Source organism: Motacilla alba, chromosome 1A (assembly GCF_015832195.1).
Source record: "Motacilla alba alba isolate MOTALB_02 chromosome 1A, Motacilla_alba_V1.0_pri, whole genome shotgun sequence".
NCBI lineage: Eukaryota > Metazoa > Chordata > Aves > Passeriformes > Motacillidae > Motacilla > Motacilla alba.
Genome location: NC_052031.1, coordinates 65,355,624 through 65,378,992, shown reverse-complemented (window position 1 = coordinate 65,378,992; position 23,369 = coordinate 65,355,624). Strand labels below are relative to the sequence as shown.

General features: G+C 42.1%; 1 protein-coding gene across 3 annotated transcripts in view; it reads left to right on the top strand.

Annotated features, from left to right (window-relative positions):
* The first annotated feature begins 331 nt into the window (after window positions 1–331).
* The window catches only part of FBLN1 (fibulin 1), a 73,943-nt gene continuing 50,905 nt past the window's right edge, over window positions 332–23,369 (top strand). The window contains exons 1-3 of one of the 3 annotated variants that reach the window (XM_038153276.1): window positions 332–889; window positions 13,697–13,796; window positions 21,134–21,269. In XM_038153276.1, the coding sequence (XP_038009204.1) occupies window positions 814–889; window positions 13,697–13,796; window positions 21,134–21,269 (312 nt within the window). In that variant the 5' untranslated portion in view covers window positions 332–813. Of the gene's footprint in view, window positions 890–1,161; window positions 1,759–13,696; window positions 13,797–21,133; window positions 21,270–23,369 lie in introns of those variants that run through there. The other 2 variants (XM_038153274.1, XM_038153275.1) reach the window with 2 other exon arrangements.

Below are 23,369 nucleotides of genomic sequence, written 5' to 3'. Positions count from 1 at the left end.
TATCTGAAAGATCTCAGCAACAGCATTGCCAACTGGGTCCTTTGACCACTATCAGTGTTTGTGTTCCTGTTTAAATAAGATAAGGAGGTTAAAAAAAAGAAGAAGATGAAAAAGAAGGGAGGGGAGAGAAAGCAGAGCTGCCTCATTTGGGTTGAAATTCTCATACTGACTTCTTAAGAGTAGGGGGAGGGAAGAAGGGATTTTTATTTTTCCCACTGAATTGCATTGAAAAATTCTAGAATCTCCTTTTAAAAATCATATCTGATTGACAAAAGCTGTTTTGGGGTAAAATCCACGGAAAGACCTAGAGGGGGGGGGCGTGGGGGGTTTGAATATTTCCCCTTTAGAGGTTAAACCTCTGCTAGGTGGCTTCTTTTGTTTTATTTTGCTTTGCCTTGCCTTTGTTTGTGGCTTTCCTCTACTTGGAAACGAGAGAAGTCGCTGCACTTCTCTTTCACAGAATCAGTCACGCCGGCCCGAGGCTCAGGCTGCGGATCCGCCGTTTCCCGAGCTCAAGGGAGTCACTTTCAGAGCGTGTGGGGGCGGCGGGCTATCAGGAGCCCCAGGGTTCGTGCCTCCGAGCTGCGCTGCCGGCTCTGTTCTGCCGAGCACTTGCAGGCTGTATAATTAAGCGGGCAGGCACTGAATTAAATCTTTGTGAAGCCCACCGAGCGGGGGGTTCCCGCGAGCTCTTTTCCAGCCGGTCTCGGGCGGCTGGGACAGCAGCAGCAGCGGCAGCAGCGAGAGAGAAGGGAGAGCCCCCCGGACGCCTGAGGAGAGCCGAGACCCGCTCGGAGCGAGCGCTCCCCGCCGATGGACACCCTCGGCGGGGCCCGGCCGCTGCGGCTGCTCCTGCTCCTGGCGCTGCTGCCCTCGCTCCGGGGACAAGGTAAGAGCGGCTGCTCCTGCTCCTGGCGCTGCTGCCCTCGCTCCGGGGACAAGGTAAGAGCGGGGCGGCTCCAGCCCCCCGGGCCGCCGCGGGATGCGGCTCCCGGGCACGGGCTGCGGGGCTCCCCGCGCTGCCGGGGGATGGGGCCGCGGGTTCCCCCTCGGGGCCCCCTTCTTCCCCGTGTTCCCTGGACGTTCCGGGCAGGCTTTAAAGCGCCGCTGCCACGTCCAAGTGAGCAGAAAGGCGTGGTGTGTGCGCACCGGCCCCGCCGCTGCCGCTGCCCCCGGGCGGGCTCGGTGCGAGGCTCCGCCGGACGGGACGGGCTGGGCTGCACCGCGGGACAGGGACAGGGGGATCCCCCCACGGACACCCCCGCCCGGCATCCAGCGCAGCCCGGTGGATGTCACAGGAATCGCGACATGTCGGGGCGGGCACGGTGCCCCTCGTCCCCAGCGAGCGGCGCCGGCGGCGACACCGCGAAGTGACGGGTCGGAAGGCGGCGGGCAGCAGAGGCGGCAGCTCTGATCTGCCGGGACACAGCTGCGCCCGAAAAGCACGGGAAACTGCGCCAGCAGTTGTGTGGAATCCCAGAGGAGAGGGAGGAATAGCGAAGCAAAGGATGCAGGCTTTCTGGAGACAAAACGTGGAGCGTGTACGAGTGGTACCGTGTGATGTGGTCGCTTTTGAAAGCAGGGGTCTGGATCCGAGCCAGGACTCCTTTTCTGTACTGCACACTTTCCCCCTGATCTCTTAAGAGAGGATGTGAACTTACTAATTCATTGTAGAAATCTCATGCAAATCTTAATTTGTAGGAGGTGGCAAAGAGAGTATTTGTCCTATGGTGATAATGAATTTATCACAGCTAACAGGTAAGTGACTTTTCCATTAGAGTAACCCCAAGGGGTCCATTGAGGTTTCATTACACTCCGGGCAAGTACTTGGAAACACATGGTCACTGGCCTAGGCAGACAAAAGCCAGTGAAGTAAATAATTTGTTACCATCACAGTGCCTTGAATCTTGGATTTTCATATAGCAGAGCACTTGTCACAGATATCTGTCAAAATACCTGCTTTGATAAAGAGATTGTAGCGCTCATTTTAAAGAGGGGCAGAATAAGATGGTCAGAAGACCAGCATTCACCTCCAGAATCAAAATAGCTCCTACTTTGCCTTAGACAAGTGTACATCAGCAAAACTGTGGCTTTGATGTGCCATAGTGAGCAGACATAGTAATTTTAAGCATTCAACATTATTGTAGAACATGAATAATGTCAGTGTGTAACTTCCATACATTTAACCTTAGTTACTGGATAACTTTTTAGAAAACTTGCAAGTCATTAGATCTATAACCTCAGTTTTTTAAAAGTTTGTTTTTTAAAACAAAAAGTAGCAGTAAATATATATCAGGGTTTGATCTCCGAATTAGAATCCATACTCTAATTTGACTGAGAATTTATATTTCTTAAAACTTAACAGTACACTGGATAAAATTATATTTAAATGTCTGAAAGCAGGTGAGGATCCTTGCTCAGTGCATCAGCATTTAAAGAGTAGGCTTCGCTTGGGTGAAATAATTAATCAACGTTGAATAATAATCTGTGTTTTAGAGGCAAATGAAGTAGTTACATGGTGAAGTCATGTTGTTGAAGTCTTTGGGGTGGAGCCTGTGCTCCCCTGCAGGTCTGGAATGAGAGGCCTTGGAGCAAAGAGGAGTTTCTAGGTGCTGTAGTGATACAATTGCCAAGTTACTAGGATAGCGTATTTATGAAATACAATTTTCTTCTGAATTTGTTACCATCAGTTTTCTTAATTGCTTTCCCTTACTAATGAATCATCAAATCATCAGTAGCTCTTCAAGTCTTCATTCTGAAGAAACTGAAGGGACTGCCTTCAGGGGAACCACCCAGTGCGTGTTCATATGGGGTTTGTACATCATTCTTTGCAAGAGTAAGGATCTTAAAACCTTAAAACATTTCATGATGCAACTTTGTTTTACTGTAAACATTGCATTACTTAACACCTATCAACTACCATAAAATGAAGAAGATTAATTCCATCACCATGGCCAGTCAGTGTATTAACAGTTCATCCTGCAGCTCTCTCTTTGGCACATCTTGGTACTACAGGCACAGTTTTAACTCACTAAACATCTGGAAGCATGTCTATTCAGGGGAAGCTTACTGTTGTAATAAAAAAAAATGTTCCACTGACTTTGTGGAATGAGTTTTATTTTAAGATTATGATTTTTACATGTGCTTTTATAACAGTACATTTATAAGAAGTGTATGGGTGGAGGTAGGACACATAAAAGGCTAAATCTGTGCTTTCTTGTGTGTTACCATAGATAAAGTTTGCCCCCCAAAAACCCACATACTACCAGTTCTAAAATTTGAGTGCTACCTCTAAATTAGTTTTTAGTTGAGTTTTTAGTTGACTTTTGTTTTAAGAGGCCATTTTCAGAAGTGACATTTTATTGCAATCAGGAGAAGAGCAAGATGTTAAAGCTCTTTGTTTTTCATCTGTGTAATTGAAAACAGACGTGTTAGTGAAATCCAAGAGAAACCCCCATAAAGCAGCTTATCAAGTTACTGCAGTATATTTATATTGTTCTGTTAGGTTTCAGGCATTATCTGAGAGTTGGTCAATGCATTTTCAAAAGTTATTTATTTGTCATCCTACTTTAGCTCATTCTGCAAGTTTCATATCAACTTTACATGTGTTTTCAATGAATAGTTGTGTTAACACCAACTTGTTCTACAATACTTCTATTTTCTGAAATGAAAGATGGGCTTTAGCCCTCTGGGACTTGACTGAAATAGTTAACTGGGACCATGAAAGACTTTGAGTTTGGTTTTTTGAGTTACAGATACTTCTAAAGAAGTAGGTGGTAAAATGAATTCAGTAAGCAGAGAATCTGGGTTTACTTGATTTGTAAAATATCTGTAGAGAATAAAAGGGGATGAAACAGAGAAGGTCAAGAAAGAGAGAGCTGAAATCCAAATAAAACAACTTCAGGGCACAGGCAAGAATTTCAATGCTAACACAGAGTGGGTTAGTAGGAAGGAGATAAATGAACGGAAGCTTTTGGGAAAAAGTAGCAGAAAGTGATGGTTGACTGTTACAGGAAGCAAAGAAAATGACTGAAGATAAGAAATAACAAAGTAAGCAGGTAATTGTAGCCAAAATAGGCAGAAGTTTTGTGAGCACTCTGGAAATGTTAGGCACTCGTGTTTTTGTGTAGATTCAATGGAAGCAGATAGGCCAGGAGTGAGATTTTAATAGTTAAGTCATCACACAATTAAATTGGGAGGATGGATAGCATTGCTCCAAGATAGGATGTAGAAGTGGAAGCAGAAGGTGGAGAAGATTGCAGGGTAAGAAAGAACAGAAAAATTGTCTGCAAAGAAATCCGTGAAGGAGTTGCCAGGAGCAAGAGAGAAAACACAGGAAGAAGCCACAACAAGCAAAAAACCTAGAAAGGAGAGAAAAAGTCGCTACAGATCAGTGAAGAGTTCCAGAAAAAATGGTTGGATTTACTGGCCATAATATTTTGTGAATAAAAATCAGCTTAGAAATGCTCAGAATAATGTCAAGTAAGTGGAGAAGGAGTAGACAAGGACCTGCTAAGATGATATACTGGGTGATTTACAGTGACAGAGTGCACAGTGAGGGGGAAATTGTGACAGTCACCTGCATGTTTATCACACTTGGCAAGGTTACTTTTCCTCTGCTGAGACAGAGGACAGTCCAGAACAAATTGTGTTGAAAGTCTTCTCTGATCAACAGGATGCAGCACGTCTTAAGCATCTCCCATGCTTGTGCTCTCCTCAATACCCCAACAAATCTTTGGCTAAGGAAGTTCCTTAAGTTTCTTCTGTCCACATTTTAAAGCAAGAAACATTTCTATTTTCCCCCAGCACTAAGGAGTACTTTGTCTCTGATTTGTACCTATTATAAACTACTTCAGGCTTAAAAGTGTTGAGAAATTGCCTTTTGGATTCGAAGTATGTGCTGCTGTATCTTAAGAAGCAAATAAATTTCAAGATTCTCAGGGATTTTCATTCATACTCTTTTCAGTTAGTCAAATTACTGCTACATTTTCATTCAAAGAAAGCTGATGTAGTGTTGAGTACTGAGTACACAGGTGTGGGAAGTATATATAGGAAGTATTGTTTTCTGGGTTATGGTAGCCCCAAAAATGAGCAATGCTGCACAAGGGTCCAGTATGTGCCCCAATAAATTGTTTTTAAGTCTAGTCAAAATCTGGATTGACACTTTAATCTTAGTAATGAAGAAAGCAGTACTAGAAAATATCTTTTTTATCAGTCCAGAAGTGTGCTGGTGTAGAAACACTTTGTATATTATATTCCAGCTTTTTAGGGTGTTTCCAAGGATTTATGGAGCTTTAGGAGGATATAATGTGCAAATGCTACTTGCAGTACATCCATTGGAAATACTGCCACCTTCCAGCTTTGCTCTTGTCACTGACTACATTTCAGGTACTGAGTACTTTTAATATAAATGCTTAGTGAGAGAATCTGGGAGAGATAGATATTGGTTTGTGGCTCAGTATAGATAATTGCAAAATGAGGAAAGGCTCATGTAAGACTTCAGGTAATGTTTTCTCTAAAATGAAACCTTCCCTAAAGCATTGCCATATATAAGCAAAAAAAGGATCCTGCTCTGTAAAGTCTGTGGTTCCTTCCATACTTGAACCTTGACCCATTGTGCTATAAATTTTATCCCATCTGCTCAGTGTTTCCTGACTATTCTTTAAATATGGAAATACTAGAATATCAGAATCTTTCATCATTGTCCATAGTTTTTTATATTCAGCAATAAACATGCTGCCTACAGAATAGATACATTTTACTTCAGCAGTATATAAAAGCATAGTTATTATTATTAATTTTCTAGTCCGATGAAAACACAGAAATCCCAGTGTGAAAATGTTTTTCCTGTAATCATTTTACAGGAATAGCAGTGGAAATAGAAATAATTTTATGGCAATAGAAATGCTTGAGCATATATGTTCAATATTCTGAGATGTGCAGCTCTGTCACATTCTCATATCCTTATTTAAGTAGCTTTGTTTTGGATATGTACATCTACTTGGACTCAATCCAAAGCTCTTTAAGGTCTTCCTAAAGACTGTCATTTTACTGCAGGACATTTTGGGCCATTTATATAAATGAACAGGACTAGCAATAGGTTAATTTTAATACCCTAAATAAAAATTTCTAATCACACAGTTTTTCATTGTTTGACATGAGAAATCAAGAGAAGATTAAAATTTGCTCTAAAATGAGAATGCCCTATTTGGCACTTTCCCTGTGAAGTTGTTTCATTATTTGCATGATTTTCTCACGGAGGGAAAAGTGAAGGGCAAAGTTTAGCATGCATTTGTCAGGCAGGGCAGTTGCAGTTCTTCCAATTATGAGGGTTTTTTTGTATTTCCTTCTGTGTCATCTTGGTGAGTCTGGCTTCTTTAGTCCACCTGTGTCCATCAGAGCTGGGAATGCACCATCTTTTTTATGTTCTTGTGAGTATGTAAAGTCTGGGACAGAAATTACACGTTCTAAGCTGTTTACACAATGCTGGTTCAGTGGACTCCAAGTTTCTCTCAACACTTTCCTGTCTTCTAGAAATTTTCAGAACAGTCTTTATTCTTCTAGTCTTAATGTCTTTTGATTTTCTGCCTCCTCATGGAAGCCCAAAAAATAACCTGTCCAGGGAGATGAAAAAATAGGTATTGATTTGTTCCCAGGAAAGGCATCCTCAGGGAGCAGCAGCCTTCAGGTACACAAAAGGTTGTGTGTTAAGGAGATAATAACTAAAGAATTAATTGAAATGAGCTTTTGGAGTGAACAGTGAAGTAATGAATTATCAAAAAATTTCTGTTGTTGCTGAATGTATGAGATCTTGGAGCACAAGAGCACATTGCCTGGACAAGTTTGGGAATCAGCCTCACTTGATACTGATTTTAAACAGTATCAAGTGTTTAAATCAGATTTTAAATCATTTTAAAATAATTTTTTCAAATAATTTAATCATTTCAATAATTTTATTTTTTTTTAATAATTTCAATCATTTTAAATTATTTTTAAATCAGATATGTAGCTCTGCCCACAAGTGACTAGATTTTATCAGGTCTCCCTGAAAGCAGTGAGACAAGATAGCCTCCTGAGGCTGAGGCCTTCTCCGACATTTTGAGATACATATATATGTATATATATAAGTATATAAGATGCCTTATTCTTGCAATAGATGGAGTTGTCTTTTCTAATTTTTAGTAGCCTACTTTCAGGATTTTTTTTTTTTTTTAGATCCAAGGCATAATAAAAACTCTGCAGTAAAGCATGTGCTTTCCCCACCAAGGGCATAATGGAGGTTGCACCATAGCTTTGCCTCTGTCAGGCCTGTCCTCATCACCAGCTATTGCCATGGAAGGTTTTAAGAACTTGTTTTATAAACAGCACACAGATAGCTCATAAAATGAGGTTTGGCTCTATCTGAAAAATCCCCCTAGTTGTGTGATGGCCATTGCTGGTGCTACCAGAGTCACATTCCCTATAAATGAGTGTTCTCCAGGCCTCAATAATTTCCAGTAAAATCTTGGCTGTTTTCAAACCAACCACAAAACACACTAACATACCAGGCATTTCCTTTAGGGTGCTGCTGCTTTAGTTACTGTGTTAACTGGGTTTCTTCAGTGATTTCAGCTGTCCTGAAATAATCACCCTCAGCTGAGAATCCATCTGAATGTAAAGGTTCAAACCCTTTAAACATGTTTAAGAGGATGCAGTACTTTTTAGCTGGATGTGAATTGTGAGTGATTGTCTATCAGCACATAAAGCTCCAGTACTACCCCTCACACTTGGAGGAGAGAGGCCCAAAGTCACAGATCCTCTTTGAGGGACTGAGCAGGGCAGGAAAGGGACAGCTGGTGAGGAACACAGCCTTGCATCCTCCAACATAGGCATTGGAGAATTCCTCCTGGCCCCTGCTGCTGTGGGTGCTAGGAGACAGAGTGTCCTGGCTCCAAGTTTTATGCTTTTATGATGCAATTCAGGCTGTCTTAGTCTTTAAGGGAGCCTGTAAGAGCAGCTGAGCAGAATGACCAAGAATATCTTACTGTCCAAAGATGAGTAGGGTCAGAGTTCAGCTGTGTCTGTTCATTGTACCCAATCAGCATGTTGGTGTATTTGATGAACAGTCTTGAGCTCTTCTCTGCCGGAAGAGAAAAGCTGCTCTTCACTTTGCTTCTTTCTTTTCATGCAAAATGGAAGAGGGGCATCTTCATTCCCACTCCATTCTGAAGAGTCACCTTGTCTCAGATGAAGAATGGCAATGCTCTCCTGCTTTGCCCCTTTACTTCTGGTTCAAACAATTTGTTTCAGGGAATCATGGGGCCAGATTTTCTGTTGCACGTGTTTCCCTTTCATGGTTTCAGGTCTCCTTCACCTTTTCCCCTGCTCTGTGTGCCCAGTTCCTAGGTTTACACACAATATGAAGATAAGCAAAGCTGTGTTTGTCATGTTAGTCTATTACCAGTTGGACTTTTGAAGTCAGCTGGCTTCCCTCATGTCTAAACATGTCTCCAGGTCTATTCCATACCTTAAGAGGCCAGCCAGAGTGCGTTTGTACTGCCAAAGACAGCATTTCCACAGTTTGTTGTAAGAAGAAGGAAAAAATCAAGAGTACACACCCCAGCTGCCAGCGCTGTTGTCCCTGCTGCAGAAGCAGCTGACTTTGTCCACCTGATAACAGCCTTGCTCAGGAGGAATTAATTGTGTAGGAATTATTTGGTGTAGGAATTAATTGGTGCAGCAGACCAGGCCAAGCACACTTTGTTTGCCCTGAGTCTTGAGCAGAGGGGAGCCTTGGTTAAAGGGATATGCAGTTGCTGTAGTTTTGTGAGAATGCAGATGTGAAGGGAGATTGGAAGACAAAGAATGTGACTCTTGAGTATTCTGGCTGGCCAGCCTGTCATTCTGAGGATCAAATTCTGTAAGGAGATTTGGAGTTTTTTCCAGTTGGATGAATGAGCATCACTAGTGAGAGAGTTTTCTGGACTGGGCAAGAGAGGTTTTATCAGAAAGGTACACAGTGACTGTTGAAAGTGCTTTTCTTACTGGAAACCTAAACCAGTGTGTGCCTGCTGTAATCACAAATTCCAAAAATTCTGCATGACATACTGTCACTGAAACATGTTGGGTTTGTGCTGAGCTCCCCCAGAGCCTATCTGTTGCCTGTATCCTCATATGCAGAGAAGGGATGATCGTGCTTTGTTTCCTCACATTCCACAGTGCTGAGCCTCTTACAGAGTAAATTGAGTGAAAGGCAAGATCTGCACCACATTTTGCAAACATAATCAATTCACGTGCTTAAAGGATTATAAACATATTAATAAGAAGGTGTGATTTTGACCCCTTGACCTGGACTCACTTCCAGATCTATACCCAACTACAGCTGGTTATGTGGGCTGGGAAATCAAGGAGTTTGAGGGTCTCATCATTGGCTGCCATGAAGAACAGGCAATGCTGACTGGCACTGGCTTGGTGAGCCCACCTCGGCTCACTTAGGTGTCACTTTGGTTTGGTTTCACCATCAGGTTGATAACTATTCCATAGATCATTAATTAACAGCCATCCAATCCTGGAATGTATGGAAGCCTTTCCAATAGAGGCAACAGTGGAGAATAACTGCTGTTGTAGATTGTTACCTAAAAAAAAACCTCCCTTTTTGATGTAGCTGGAATGCTACTGCTATGAAATTTATCCAGTTCTTGTTACTCCTGCTTTTCATTTGCACAAGAAACAATTCAGGGTTTCTCATTCCAGGAATCATGCTTTTTTGCATTCTTCAGCTTATCTTTCTTTTTGCAAAAAATATTCACTGCAGCAGCTGAATAAGCAATTATTGCATCACAGAAGTCTAAGGTTATGCAGATATTAACCTCGTGTCTTGCTTTGAACTCCCACAAGTTAGGGCAATCCTGTTAAAAAATCCTTTTCTTAAAACAACATTTTCTTGCACACATCGTGTCTGTGTAAACATAGTTTTGAACCAGCATATGAATGCATCATGCACACATAACGTTTGAATATTTTTGACCTTAATCATGCCCTATCTGATTGATTTCCTTCATGACATCTTTGGTAAAATTGGAGAACTTAGTTCCAGCTGTGTTTCTCCTGTCTCCTTCCCAAGACTCCTGAAATCTCTCTCCCAATCCAACATACTCCAGGTATGCACTAGGACAGGCATCCTTGCTGTTACCACACTAACACAGCTCAAGGTCTTTTAGATGCCCTGCTGCACATACCTTTGTACAGGAACAAAGTAGTGATAAAGCTGCATTGGATTTTATCCAAAATAAACCTGGGATTTTCTGGACAAATCAGTAAGCACGCAGAATTACTGTATCTGATGAAAAGGAAATTAGCATGCTCCCCTATTAACAGACCTCTGGTTTATCCTCCTATTTTTCCATCTTGTGAGACCAGAAAGCTGTATCAGCATGCCTCAATTTTACAAAATAGATCTGACACTGTGTTCTTGCATGTTACAACTTTCCTGTAGGGTTTCTCCCTCCAAAAAAAGGGCACATTAAATCTGAACACAGATGATGTCATCAGGATACCTGACGTCTTTAGGATGCCTGAGATTTGTCTGGCTGGTTTGCTTGAAGCATTGCTGAAGGAGCACCAGGTTCAGTGGAGCAGTGCTGTTATTCCTACTTGATCATCGCTGGCACTGCAGGTCTGAGGTGTGCCAGGAGCCCACCAGCTGAAGTAAGAAATGTGGTTACAGTCAAGGGAAAAAAAACCCCACAATATTTTCAGTGAGATTCCTTGAGATGTCATCATCAGAGTAGCTTCTGCCTTGTGCTTCCCACTGCCTGATTCTTTGCCCACCCTGCAGTACCAAGTCATAGTTAGGAGAGGCTGCGGAGAGGCCACAGCCCCTCTGTGCTCTTGGTCCCCTGAAGAAGGTGCAAGAAGGCACAAACAGCCCCAGAAGGAACTTTTTTGCACAAGGATTTCCACCTGGGAGCCACATGAATGTGCTCATGTGTACGGCTGAATCAGCAACAGAGCTGCAGCCTGTCCTGTTTCTAAATTCCTATTAGCAGCTCTTAATGCCCAAATGGAATGGCTTACAGGGCAGCCAGAAGTTGACACCTAATATGTGAGACACACACTTTGAGATTTTTGAAAGAGCAGGGATTTGCCCAGGAACTACCAGTTTAAAACCAAACTGCAAAGCCAGGAGAAAATGTTTTTCACTGTTTAATTGTTACGTTTTAGAAGAATGGCCTTGAGGGTGGAGTGCTTTTTCTACTGCTTGTTTTTCACTTCCCTCTATTCTCAGGAGATGTCTGGCAGGATCTTTAGAGGATATGAATTGTGATGTCACCAAAACAATGGTCTGGACCACAGTTCTCCTTCAACAGACTCTCCATGATCCTTCTTTGCTTGGATGCACTCCTTCAGACAAGCTTGCTTAGCTTGGCCTGCTTTAAATTCTTGGGTTATTGGTTGGAGTAGAGGTGTGTTGCCAGGGCTTGGAGGGAAGAGCTGGTGTCCAGAGCCAGGGATTGTCCTTCTGGGGAAGAACTTGGCTAAAGACTCATTTGTACAAAGCCCTGCAAAAATCTGCAGCTAGCTCTGCATTTCAGTTAAATATGTATCATTTTTCAACACGTTTAAGATTGATTGCAGACAGCAGCACAAAAAATAAGGTTATTTGCAATGCTTTGTAGGAAATTTGATGCATATGATGTTTGTCAGCTGGAAGGCCCCAGACAGGGTCCCTCTGCCCCAAGAGCTTAGACGCAAATGCATGGATTTCAGGCAGAGTTTTATTAACTAGACTAGTTTAATCCAAAGCATTATAAATTGCACTTAGCTTTCAGTCACTGGCATGGATTCTGGACACACTGAAGGATTCAAGAGAAATATTGCCTTGACTTAGTAATGACAGAATTTTGACCATTTTTTTGGGTAAGACTAGAAGAATGACCTGGGTCATAGAATACAGAGCACTGACAGAAAGCAACACTTAAACGCAATTCTGTTTAGAAGTTTAATGATTTTCTTACTACAACATGTTTGCTTTACTTGATCCAATAATTTTGATTGTTGTTTACTGTAATAATACTGTAATACTGCAATTTTTGTTGACAGAAACCATGTCCTTTCGCAGATTTTACTTATCTATGCCTAAAATGGTCTGTTTCTCCCAGTTTCTCCACATTTAGCAGGATTTTGATTCCCCTGATCCTCCTCCTAATCTTTCTTAACACATTTTCCATTTTGATGTCATCTTTCCTAAGCAGGGAAAGCCAGAATTCTGTGCAATACTACAGAGCTTTGCACTATGGAATTGATAACTGCCTTAAGAGAACCTACCTCAAAATGACTGATGCACCTTAAAATCTCACTTAACTCTTTCATTTTTGCTTTGACTTATAATCACTAGTTGAGAATATAGATTGTTCCCTATAAAAAACAAACAAACAAACAAACAACTGAATTACTGGTGGGAATTACCTTCTCTATGTGTTTTCATCTGCTTTTGCCTTCCCCACATGTGAATTCCTTGATGATCTCAGAGGTCTTTTCCTTCCTGAATGATTCTGTGATTCTATAAGGGGTTGACCAGCTTGTAGTTTCCCAGATTGTCTCTCTTGTCCTTCTTGAAGTCAGAGAGACACTTGTTCTCCTCCATCCTTCAGGAACTCCTCTCATTCACCATGAGCTCCAAGACCATCATGTCCAGCCTGGCAATGTCATCATCCCTCTCCCTCAGCACTCGTGGGTGAAACCTGTCAGGGCCATCAGTCAAAAAACTTAGGAAACAGAGAGAAATCATTAGAAAACTGTCCCCCTGGAGAACCAGATAGGGCTTTTTACATAGTTTGCATATTTGTTACACAAGGAGCTGTTCAGTGTTCGGACTACAAGATAATTAATAGAAAAGTGTGACTCATGTTTTATTCCAAGTTCTGATACACCTGCTGTGCAGTGAACTTTTGCACTTGGAACACGAAGCAAACCTGTAATGCTTGTCAGTTCATTAACAGTATTCAGTTTTATTAAATTAGAAGCTTGCAAAAATATACTCTGCACAAATAATTGTCTTCAGGGTGGTTCCCCTTAGTTTCAGTGTTGGTATAAGTTGGTAACAGGATTAATCTTTCTTTCATATGTTAAGTGATCAAAATACCATGTACCTTTTTGTTCCTCTCTACAGTACTTTTGCATTTGCACAGACATACTTCTGAGTAAAATATTGAAAACAGACTAACTGGATAATAACCTCAGGGGAAAAATAGTTCTGCAAATTTGCTTGTAATTTGTTTCATTTGTTTTTCATATCAGGTATTTGCTTTATCCTGTATTCTTCAGGATTTTAAAAGGTTGCTTATTGCTACTTCTGCTTTTGATAATAAAGGAGTGCAATCCCAAAGATCTCTTGATTTGGCAGGACTATCTGAACTGGTTTCTGCCTGTGTATCAGTCCCTAAGCTGTGTCTTTGTGTGGAATGTTGGGAGAAAATGCAGTTTGCTTCACCAAGAAAGGAAAGCCTCCAGCACTGGGCTTTATTGCAAGGTGCTGACAGGTGCTTGCTTTGGCCATGGCTGCTTTTTGTATGGGTGCCCTGTTCTGTGTGTAAGTCAGGGAGGGAAAAACTGACTTGCTTGTGTTTGGTTGGGTTTTTTAACTGGCAGATGCAATACCATTTTTTAAGATTGCCTTAAATATATTGTGTTTTTCTCTCTTTCCTCATTTCTGCAGATCTGTCAGTGGAAGAATGCTGTGACAAGGGTGTTGAATGGGCAAACAAAAACAGAATATGTGCTTCCCTGCCATTGATATCTGAGTCTAGAGAATGCAGGTATGTGATTATATATTATGTATTAAAACACAGTTTATACTCTCATGTGAAATGGCAGGTAAATGGCAGTTTATACTCTAATAGGAATGGCAGGTATTAAAGCCAAATTACAAGATGAAGCACCCAACTCTTATATCCCAGCTTTTCAACTCTTATATCCCAGCTTTTCAGCTCCATATGTAGCCTTGGGGAGTTCTTCCTGAGTACCTACTTTTCATCCAATGCAGTCCTTTTAATTTTTGGTGTCAGTCTAGCATAGATTCACCCAGCCCTGACCCATGTGGCATGTACTGTCTCTTACTCAGAGGTTTTCCCACTGTGCTCTGCTCACAGGGCTTGGGCTCTGCCTGCAGTCAGGACACCTCAGAGTGGCTGCGCCAATGTCACCAAGCTGGTTGTGGATCTGGCCACCTTCCTGGGCAAATGTTTATAAAGAAACACAGCAGATCCTGCACATGACTAATCTGTGATTTGAACAAGTACATGTGTGTACTTTATGTAGGATAAATCATGAGTACATATGTGAGAGGCTGCCTTCTGTGGTGCTACAGGACAGGTAATTGTCCTGCAGTCCTTAGCTGACTTAAGCTGTAAATTCCTCCACAGAGAGATTCAAGGAGTTTCCTAATTAGTTCAGCTTAGGAAAGGAGCCTACACGGAAGATGGAGAGAGGCTATTTACAAAGGCTTCACATTGCCAGAGAGCAGGTTTAGGTTAGATATTAGGAAGAAATTCTTCCCTGTGAGGGTGGTCACGCCCTGGCACAGGGTGCCCAGAGAAGCTGTGGCTGCCCCATCCCTGGCAGTGCCCAAGGCCAGGCTGGACAGGGCTTGGAACAGCCTGGGATAGTGGAAGGTGTCCCAGCCTATGGCAGGATGGGTGGATTAGATGAGCTCTGAGGTCCCCTCCAACCCAAACCACTATATGTTTCTATGATTCTGTGAAATGTATTTGACTGTAGAGAATAAAACCCTTCAGTCAATATACAGATTTCTTAATTCTGCTGAGAATTGATAGGATATTTCTGTTTGGTAATCTACTAAATGAAATAATGAAAACAAATGTTTAATTAAGATGTTGATTCTACTGCATCTCTTACGTTATTGTGGCATTTGTATTATTTTATGTCAATGATAGTTTGCATTATTCTTGCTGTTGCATGCACTGGTTGCATTTAATTAATGGGGCAAACAACTGGTAGTTTGAGAGGCAGCTTCACAGAGAAATTTGTATTTAAAACAATTTACTTTGCTCCCCCCTACTCAAATGGATTGCAGTGTGTTTTAGCCTTAGGTAATTACAGAAGGGTTGAGTTGATCTTTATTACAGAAAGAATGTGTCTTGCAGGGAAGGCTCTCTGTGTTTTCTGACTTTTGCATTTACACTGGCATCGAAAGCAGCCTCTTACGCAGAAGAATTGACAGATAGGAAATAAATGCCAATTTAGGACATACTTGAGGAGTCATAAGAATTACAGACAAAACAGAGGCAGGAAAAACAGGAAACCAAGTTTATTGAACAATCTGGGAGTGAGTATCTCGATGATTTAATAATCATTTGATTAATGTGAGTTGAGATTCTGCAGCAAATAATTTATCCTTCAAAAGATTTTAATTTTAGAGACTCACTAGGACTTTGTAGGAACTGGAGAAAAAGCTCACTAATGATTCATCTAGCTTTTGTGCATAACTGAGATGTAGTTAAGAAAATTATACTAGTAAAATAAAAGGCACATATCCTGTGAGAGGTATGAACACTTCTTAATAAAACCTGAAGTTGATAAACTCAGTTTGGTTGCATTTACTCATGACTGCGTGCTCCCCATGAAGCTTGGTTTCACTCTAAAAATGACTAAGCAAAATTGGCACCTTGGAGCACTTTTTTAACATCAATATTGTTTTACTCCAGTTATAATTGCAAACTGGCGTATCTGTGAGAGGTACAGAAAAATCACTTTGGGATGCCATTTCAGGCACAAAGGTCAGGCCCAAATTCTACTCCTAATTGCTGGTGTAACTGGAGCCAGAATGGGCACTGAGGGAGCATGATTCCTTTTGCAGGCACATGAGGGTACTGACACTGATGCTCTACATTTATTCCTGCTGCACAAAGATGGGAACACAGCTGGGTTCCTTGCCCTTGCTGAGGTCTAGGAAGGTGAGAATAGGGGACTGAGGTATAAGATGCCTTACTGGTCACAGATTTTCAAAGGGACTTGGCTCCTAGTCAGACTCCTGCAGGAAGTGGGAGCTGCTGGGGGCCCCATGTCAGCATTCCTGTGGCTTTTTAACCCCCAGCTGGGATCCCCTGACCATCTAGTGCACTGCAGGGTTGAACATCTGACTTGAGTGCTCTAGAAAAGTGAGGGGTGGAAAGCCACATCCCTTGATGCCTGGGGGAGTTTTTTGCCCTGCATATATTTCAGCTTCAGTTGGCAAGGTTAGCAGGTGAATATAAGGGGAAAACACATTCTGAAGTGAGCAGGCTTGATAAAGTTCCTGAAATCAAAGGGATTTTTTGCAGTTACTGTGCAAAGACTGTGCAACACAGAGGAGAATTGTTATGTAAAGCAAACTTTCCCCAGTATGCTTTACAGGAATTTCCATGCTTGTTTTGAATCATTTGTTTAGAACAGTAATAACAGCGGTGTTTCAGATTGAGTCCCTCCCTCAATGGAAACCCTCTGCTGGAGTCTCTTGTGTGAGGAACCAACTGCCTCATTGAGTTAGAATTGCATCCCCTTGGCCATTTCCCAACCATTTAAAATAAATCCATAGGAATCATAGAATCCCAGAATGGTTTGGGTTGGAAGGAACCTTAGAGACCATCCAGTTCCAACCTCTGCCAGGGGCAGGGACACCTTCCACTATCCCAGGTGGCTCCAAGCCTTGTCCAGCCTGGCCTTGGGCACTGCCAGGGATGGGGCAGCCACAGCTTCTCTGGGCAACCCGTGCCAGGGCCTCACCACCCTCTAGGGGAAAATGTCTTCCACAGAAAGAATTGTTTTCCAGCCCTGTCATTCTCATATCTGCCGTGTCACAAGGTGACATTCGGGTTCCAGCACATTTGTAGTACTCTTCTCCCAAAGTCCCTTGTGGTTCCTGAGGGAACCAGCTGTGTCAGTGTCACTGAGTGCGGCGTGGTTCAAACTACAGCCACATTTACTTTTTTGTCCTACACAAGGTGAGCCAGACCACGTGTGAAGTTCACAAGTTCCAGAGATCCCCCTGGTTGCTCTTACTCCTGCTTTAAGCTGAAACAAGGCTCTGGGCCCAATGTCTGCAAACTCTTACTGGGGTTTCTTGCCCCACACATGATTTTCTCTCACTGCACTATCTCTCTGGACAATGTCAGTGTTTATCTCCTTGTCTTTGTGACTCAGTTAATGCAAGTGTAGAGTTTTAATGAGTAATATCTCTGGCTGTCATCACAGTGGGTCTTTTCCCATTCATTCATTTTCCTGTGGTATGGTTAAACTCAAGGCAGCTGGAAAGAGCTGCCTGTTAATTTTGGAACTCGACCTGTCCAATAAGCCTTCTTCCTTTCTAAGTGAAGAGTTTCTCCTGCACAGAGCTCTTAGCAAGTGAACTTAATTCCCATGCCAGAAACAGTCCGTCTCCATATGGTATTTGCATGCCTTTAACAATGTGTAGCCTTTCTGGAATTACACCAGGAATAGCATTATTTACTAGTGTTGCAAGAATGCACACTGAAGAATCCAAGGCTGGAAGACCTAGCTTGTTTTTGCAAAATCATTCTTTTTAATTTTGATATTTTGTCCAAGACCTTCCACTGTACACATGAATAGCACTGACATAGCTTGAAGGAAGTAGAATAAGAGAGACAGAGGGCAATAAATGTAGATTGACAAAACACTGTTGTCAGAAAAAAAAAGTTAAATTTTAATGCTTTTGTGAAAAGAAGAGAAATAAAAAAAATAGATGATTATGAAATCTGTGCTGGTTTAGGAGTGCATCCTCTACACAGCAGAATAATAAATGAAAATATTGTGGATGTGAGTAGGTATGTTGATTTTAATTTGGAAATTAACTCCATGAAAATCAGTCACATTGGTTAAAAGTTTTAACAGAAAGTAAAAGTGAGAATATAAAACATGATTTCTTTGATTTATAATCCAATTATCTAGTAGTGAAATAACTTTTAGATCAACATCTGAAACAATGAATAAGGATTTTTTTCAATGTCTTGGTGATTTTTGTTCACTAGTGAGCCATGAATAGAAGTCATCCTTCAGAAATGCATGATTTTACCTGAAATATCCAGAATAAATATCAGTTATGAGGCCTCATGCTCCTAAAGATTCAATATTTAGTGTTACACAATACCTGCCAGATGGTGAATACCTGTTTATTTCCAGAAAAAAATTCTATTGCTGTCTTTTAACTGAAAATCAGAATGAGGCAGATAAAGAAAAAACCAGCTTTTGGCTTTTTAAAGTATTACTCCTAATTAAAAAACAACAACAACAACAACAAACAAACAACAAAAAAACAAATACCAGACTCATAGAAAAGTACTTTACTTTCTCTGTTTTTGGAGACCAATATTGTAATGGTCCACAGACTGTTAATGGTACACCTGAAGGTACAACACCAGAAGACAAATCTAAATGTCCTGTCGCCTCCTTCACCTTGCTGGGGAGCAGAAAGGGAGCAGGTATTAGCTGAGGCTGTCATCCAGGGAGACTCCTGTGACTTAGGGAAGACAGGGAGAGACCCTGCTCATCTCAAACTCCCTGGAGCCTGCCCAGCTGTTGTGGTGATCTCTGGCAAACAGCAGCACCTGGGCTGGCGTGCAGAGGGAGAAGACAGACCAGCACTCTGCAGGTATTCCCAGCATTTTCCTCTGCCATCTTTCAAGGACTTCTGCCTCTGTTCCTGCCACACTGGTGTTCAGTTTACAGCAAGATTTGCTACCAGTGCAACTGGGCTGTAGGATTTGGGCAATGAAGTGTGATTTTATTGTTGTTGTTCTCAGAATGAACAAATGGTATTTTAATCTAGCATCCAATTGATGTTTAATTCCTTATTACAGTTGGGGTAGGACCACATGACTTATGAATACAGCTGTGGGAAACATTTTAACAAACTTTCTTGTTTTGGTTGAAATTGCCTGTTTTTCAGAGATTTCAAAGAGTTGGCTTATGTTTGAAAAAAACAAAGCCACACCAGGAATCAAACAGATCTACTGAAAGACTGCTGTTGTTTGTTTATTTGTTTGCTTGTCTGTGGCTGACATATCTAGCTCCTCAAGAGAATCTGGAGGGGGAAAGAGGCTGGAAAGTCTCAGCTCCCACACTCTTGGGCTTGGAGTTCAGTTTTTAGAGGCTTCCAAAGCCTGCAAGTCAGACCACCCCAGAGCTGGGCAGGGAATGGAAATTCTGCTTCAGAGGGAATTTCAGCAACAAAAAAGCTACATATTCTTCCAAACTGGAACCAAATCAGATATCAAAAACTTCAAATATCCTGCCAAATAAAGTTACTGTCCAGGGCTTAACTTCTTGCTATGATTTTAGAGTCCATTCTTGAATAATCTGTTCATGAATTTTAGTTCCTATGCATTAAAATATCATGGCTGTTTTTGTCCAAGTGAGAACTGCAAAGTCAGACCATTTCTAATGATGGAACTGTATAATTCTAGAGTGGTTTGGCTTGTAAGTGATCCATGTACAATCTAATAAATAGGAATCGGAATCTTCAGGAATATGTCCTGACAACCTGGCCTCACCCACATGCACAGAGACGTGAGCCCAGTACCCCACATGTCCCCTGCTTTTAGTTGCCTGGCCTTAGAGCTGAGGGAGTCCCTCAGACCACCTGGGAGCTGAAAGGTCATTCTGTGGTCCTGGAGAGCAGGAAAAGCAGGAAAGCTCCTCCAGAGGGGATGCATGGTAAGCCATTTATCTCAGGTGATGGTGGGAGAAGCCTGCAGTTGAGTAGCTCCACTAACCCACTCCTCTTCTTGATATTATCAAAATTTCCAGCAGTGGAATAGAGGACTTTCAGGAGTACAGGGTATTTTTTCTCTGTTTCTGTAACAGAAAGTAGTGGTGGAAGAGCTTTATCCACAAAACTACCCAGCAAAGCAGAATTACACACAAAAGCAGAGTGGGGAGAGGAGAAAGCTCTTCCCTGGGCTTTGTATTTATGTGACAGCAGCAACCAGATTGGAGGAGTTTAAAGCCTCCTCATGCAGACTGTTTTCCCCTGCAGGAACAAGTTTTCAGTTTTTTCACTGACATTGAGATAAAATAGAATAATTTAATGAGCAGTGTAACAAAACTAAGTTTCCTGCACAATTTTATCCTGTCTGCTCTCCATTCCCTGTCCTGTAATACTTTTCTTTCCCTTGTCTTTCTTTTTCTCTTGCTTGCAATACACTCTGCTGTTTCTCACTGTGACTTCCCTTGGTATCTTCATTTCTCCCCATGTTCTCCAGGTGTCCCACAGAACAATGCTCTGATCTTCCTTCCACATGCCAAACCTGTTGATTTGGGGCAGCAGGTGCCAGGGTAGACTGGGATTGCAGGCTGTCACAAGATCCAGGGCCCGACCTCTTGTCACATTCATATTTTCTGAAAGATCCCTTCGCCCAGGATTTTTCTCCTGGGAAGCTGAGAAACCTCAGGGCAGAAGGAAAACAATAATAATCTGATTTGCTTCTCTTGTGTTTTGCTGCTTTGGAATGTGTTTGGAGATTGTTTACCAACAGGTGATTGTTTCATTGGTTTCTGCTGTGAATTATTTTGACTCTTTGGCCAATCAGTGCCAAGCTGTGTTGGGACTCTGGAAAGAGTCACGAGTTTTCATTATTATCTTTTTAGCCTTCTGTCAGTATCCTTTCTGTATTCTTTAGTATAGTTTCGTTTAGTATTCTTTAATATAATAGCAATCATAACAGAATAAATCAGCCTTCTGAGAACATGGAGTCAGATTCATCATTCCTTCCTGCCACGGGGCACCCTGCAAACACAATGACTTCTCCCTTCCATCAGTCTCCTCAGCCACCAGCTGTCACAAAACATGCCAGAATGCAGCCTTGAAGTCCTTGAGCCCTGAGGCAGGTGGGGTTGAAGTTACCCACTTGTTTAAAAAAGTTGCTAGGACAGTCTGCAAGGTAGATGAGCAATGAAACTTTATCAACCGTGTCACACAGACAATCCGCCTCCTCCCAGGGGATATCTTTATGTTGTAACAGCGCTCCCACAGAAACCCCTTTCCACATAAATAGTACAAGTACTAATTCTCAAGTGCTGCATCATCTGTTCCTGACCCATAAGTGACACTGTTGTCCCCTTTTCTCCCATGCTGTGGCAGCATGACCCAGGTGCAGTGCTGCCGCAGCCAGCTGGAGAAGCAGTCCTGCTCCGACGGGGTCGAGTTTGCCAACGCGCGGGAGGAGTGCGACTCACACCTTGACAAAAATTCCACCTGTGAAGCCGAATACTTCAAGGTGAGACATCAGAGATACTCCTGTTTGTCTCTAAGAAGTGGAATTGAGGTTACTTAGGGTTGGCCCTGAAGGTTATTTGACTGCGTTTGCTGCACATGAATGGTTTTTTTCTCGCCTGCACCTCACGTCTCTGTTAAGGTTGTTTGCATTGTCCTTCCCTTTGAGAAATGGAGCCCTGTTCAGCAAAGCAGACTGTCACATTGCATTTCAGCTGAGGCAGAGGGGACAGTGCAAAAGGGTGGAAAATCTTGAATGGGTAATTGCTCAGGAAACTACTTTTGCATGAAAAGAAGACATCAGTGCTGTAGTGATGGATGGGTAAAGAACTCAGACACATTTCAAACTTCAGCTTTCCTTGAAGCATTGTGGCTTAAGGTCACTGGTCAGACTCACTGGTTTTCAGTATTGGTGGTCCAAAGGGGTAGGACTGAAATTAATCCTCTCAGAGTACTTATAATTCCAGCTTGTGGAAGTGTTCTAAGTTAACATGACTTTGATTTACAGCTGGATGGAGGGATCTGTAAGCCTGTGATACCAGCATTTGATGTCAGAATAAAAATGCCTTTTGTTGGCATGTGCAATTAATCTGTGCCCTGCCCTCCACCTTTATTACTGTCTTTGTCTCTCACTTCCTGGAATGGAATATAGTTATACCTTTCTTCAGAGTACTTTTGGAAGAAAGTTCCACCAGTAAGATCATGACCTTGACCATGAGCCAGTCATGAACAGCTTTGGTCTTGTTATGGATTTCTTTCCATGATGATGAGAACAGATGAGAATGATTTTAGCTGCTTCAAGATGCTGAATGGTTCATTCAGTTAAAATAAAATAAAAAAAAATCTACTGTACAGAGGATGGCGGACAGTGTCTGACTGACAAGTTTCATATTCTAGAAAATGCTGGCTTGATCTGCTCCTGTCAGTGGGATGTCACTGATTCTAGGGCTGGGGAGTAATCCAGGTTCTCCCTGGGAGCAGAAGAAAGGGAACACTTGCTAATGAGGCTGACACTTGTGTTCTCCTGAGTCTGTCTGCACGTGTGGGATTACCTTGTCCCACGGTGTCTCCCAGAGGGACCAGGCATCCCTTGATGATGATGTCCAGCTCTTGGCACACAGGAATTTCTGTGTCCAGCCTTTACTACTGGGAAGCACAATCTGAATGTGGCACAAAATAATATTTCACCTTCTATGTCAATATTTTGAAGGGCTCTGTGCAGATGAACAAGGACTGATGGTGAGGACTCTGCAGATCTGAGTGCTTGTTACCAAAACAGGATTTTAGCAGCAGTACTCTTTTAACCACATGCCATGGGAGAACTCTAAACCAGAATGCAGCTGTTCAAGGAAACCCACTGAGCCACCAACTGCTTGATGTTTCCAGGTGTAGGCATGTCAGCATGAGGAAGAAGACTTGATGGTGTTTTTGTGAATGGCCATACTTCTTTAAAGATGGCAGATTTTGATAGTGACAGTTTATTAATAAACAAATTGGACTGGGCCTTGGTCTCTGGCTCTGAGAAGAAATGGCTCGGCACAGCTGTCACGTAGCTGCTGTCCTTCCCCTGCAGCACACAGTGCAGGAGGGCTGTGCTGGCCTCAGAACACACTTCAGCCTTGTCTGATGGAGTCTTAGTTGCCATTAGAGCTTGCTGATATTTAAAAATTACAAGGTGATTGTGGGGTAATGCCCTGAGCCCACATTCTGTCCCTGTTTAATTTACTGGTATAAACATAGTCTGAGTTAATTAACCTTTGTGAGTCACATTCTGCCCTTCCACTCCCTAGCAGGAACATCCTACACTTTACAACTTGACTGAGGTAGGGGTATCTTTGAAGGTAATCTCTGATCCATGGTGGTCAAAGGTGACTTATGATCTAATATCAGTGAACAATTCATCATTTCTTCTGTTAAATACATTTTGAATTTGATCACCGTGAGACATACAATGTCTGGAAGTCGTGCCTTGCTGTGGTAAACAGACTTGAATCTCATTTTACCTAAGTTGGTCCATTTTTTTATCTTAGGTCATGTCTTTTGGATCTTCTTTGTCTCCTTCAAGGAAGCAGAAAGAATGATTGAGTAATTCAATTAGTAGGAT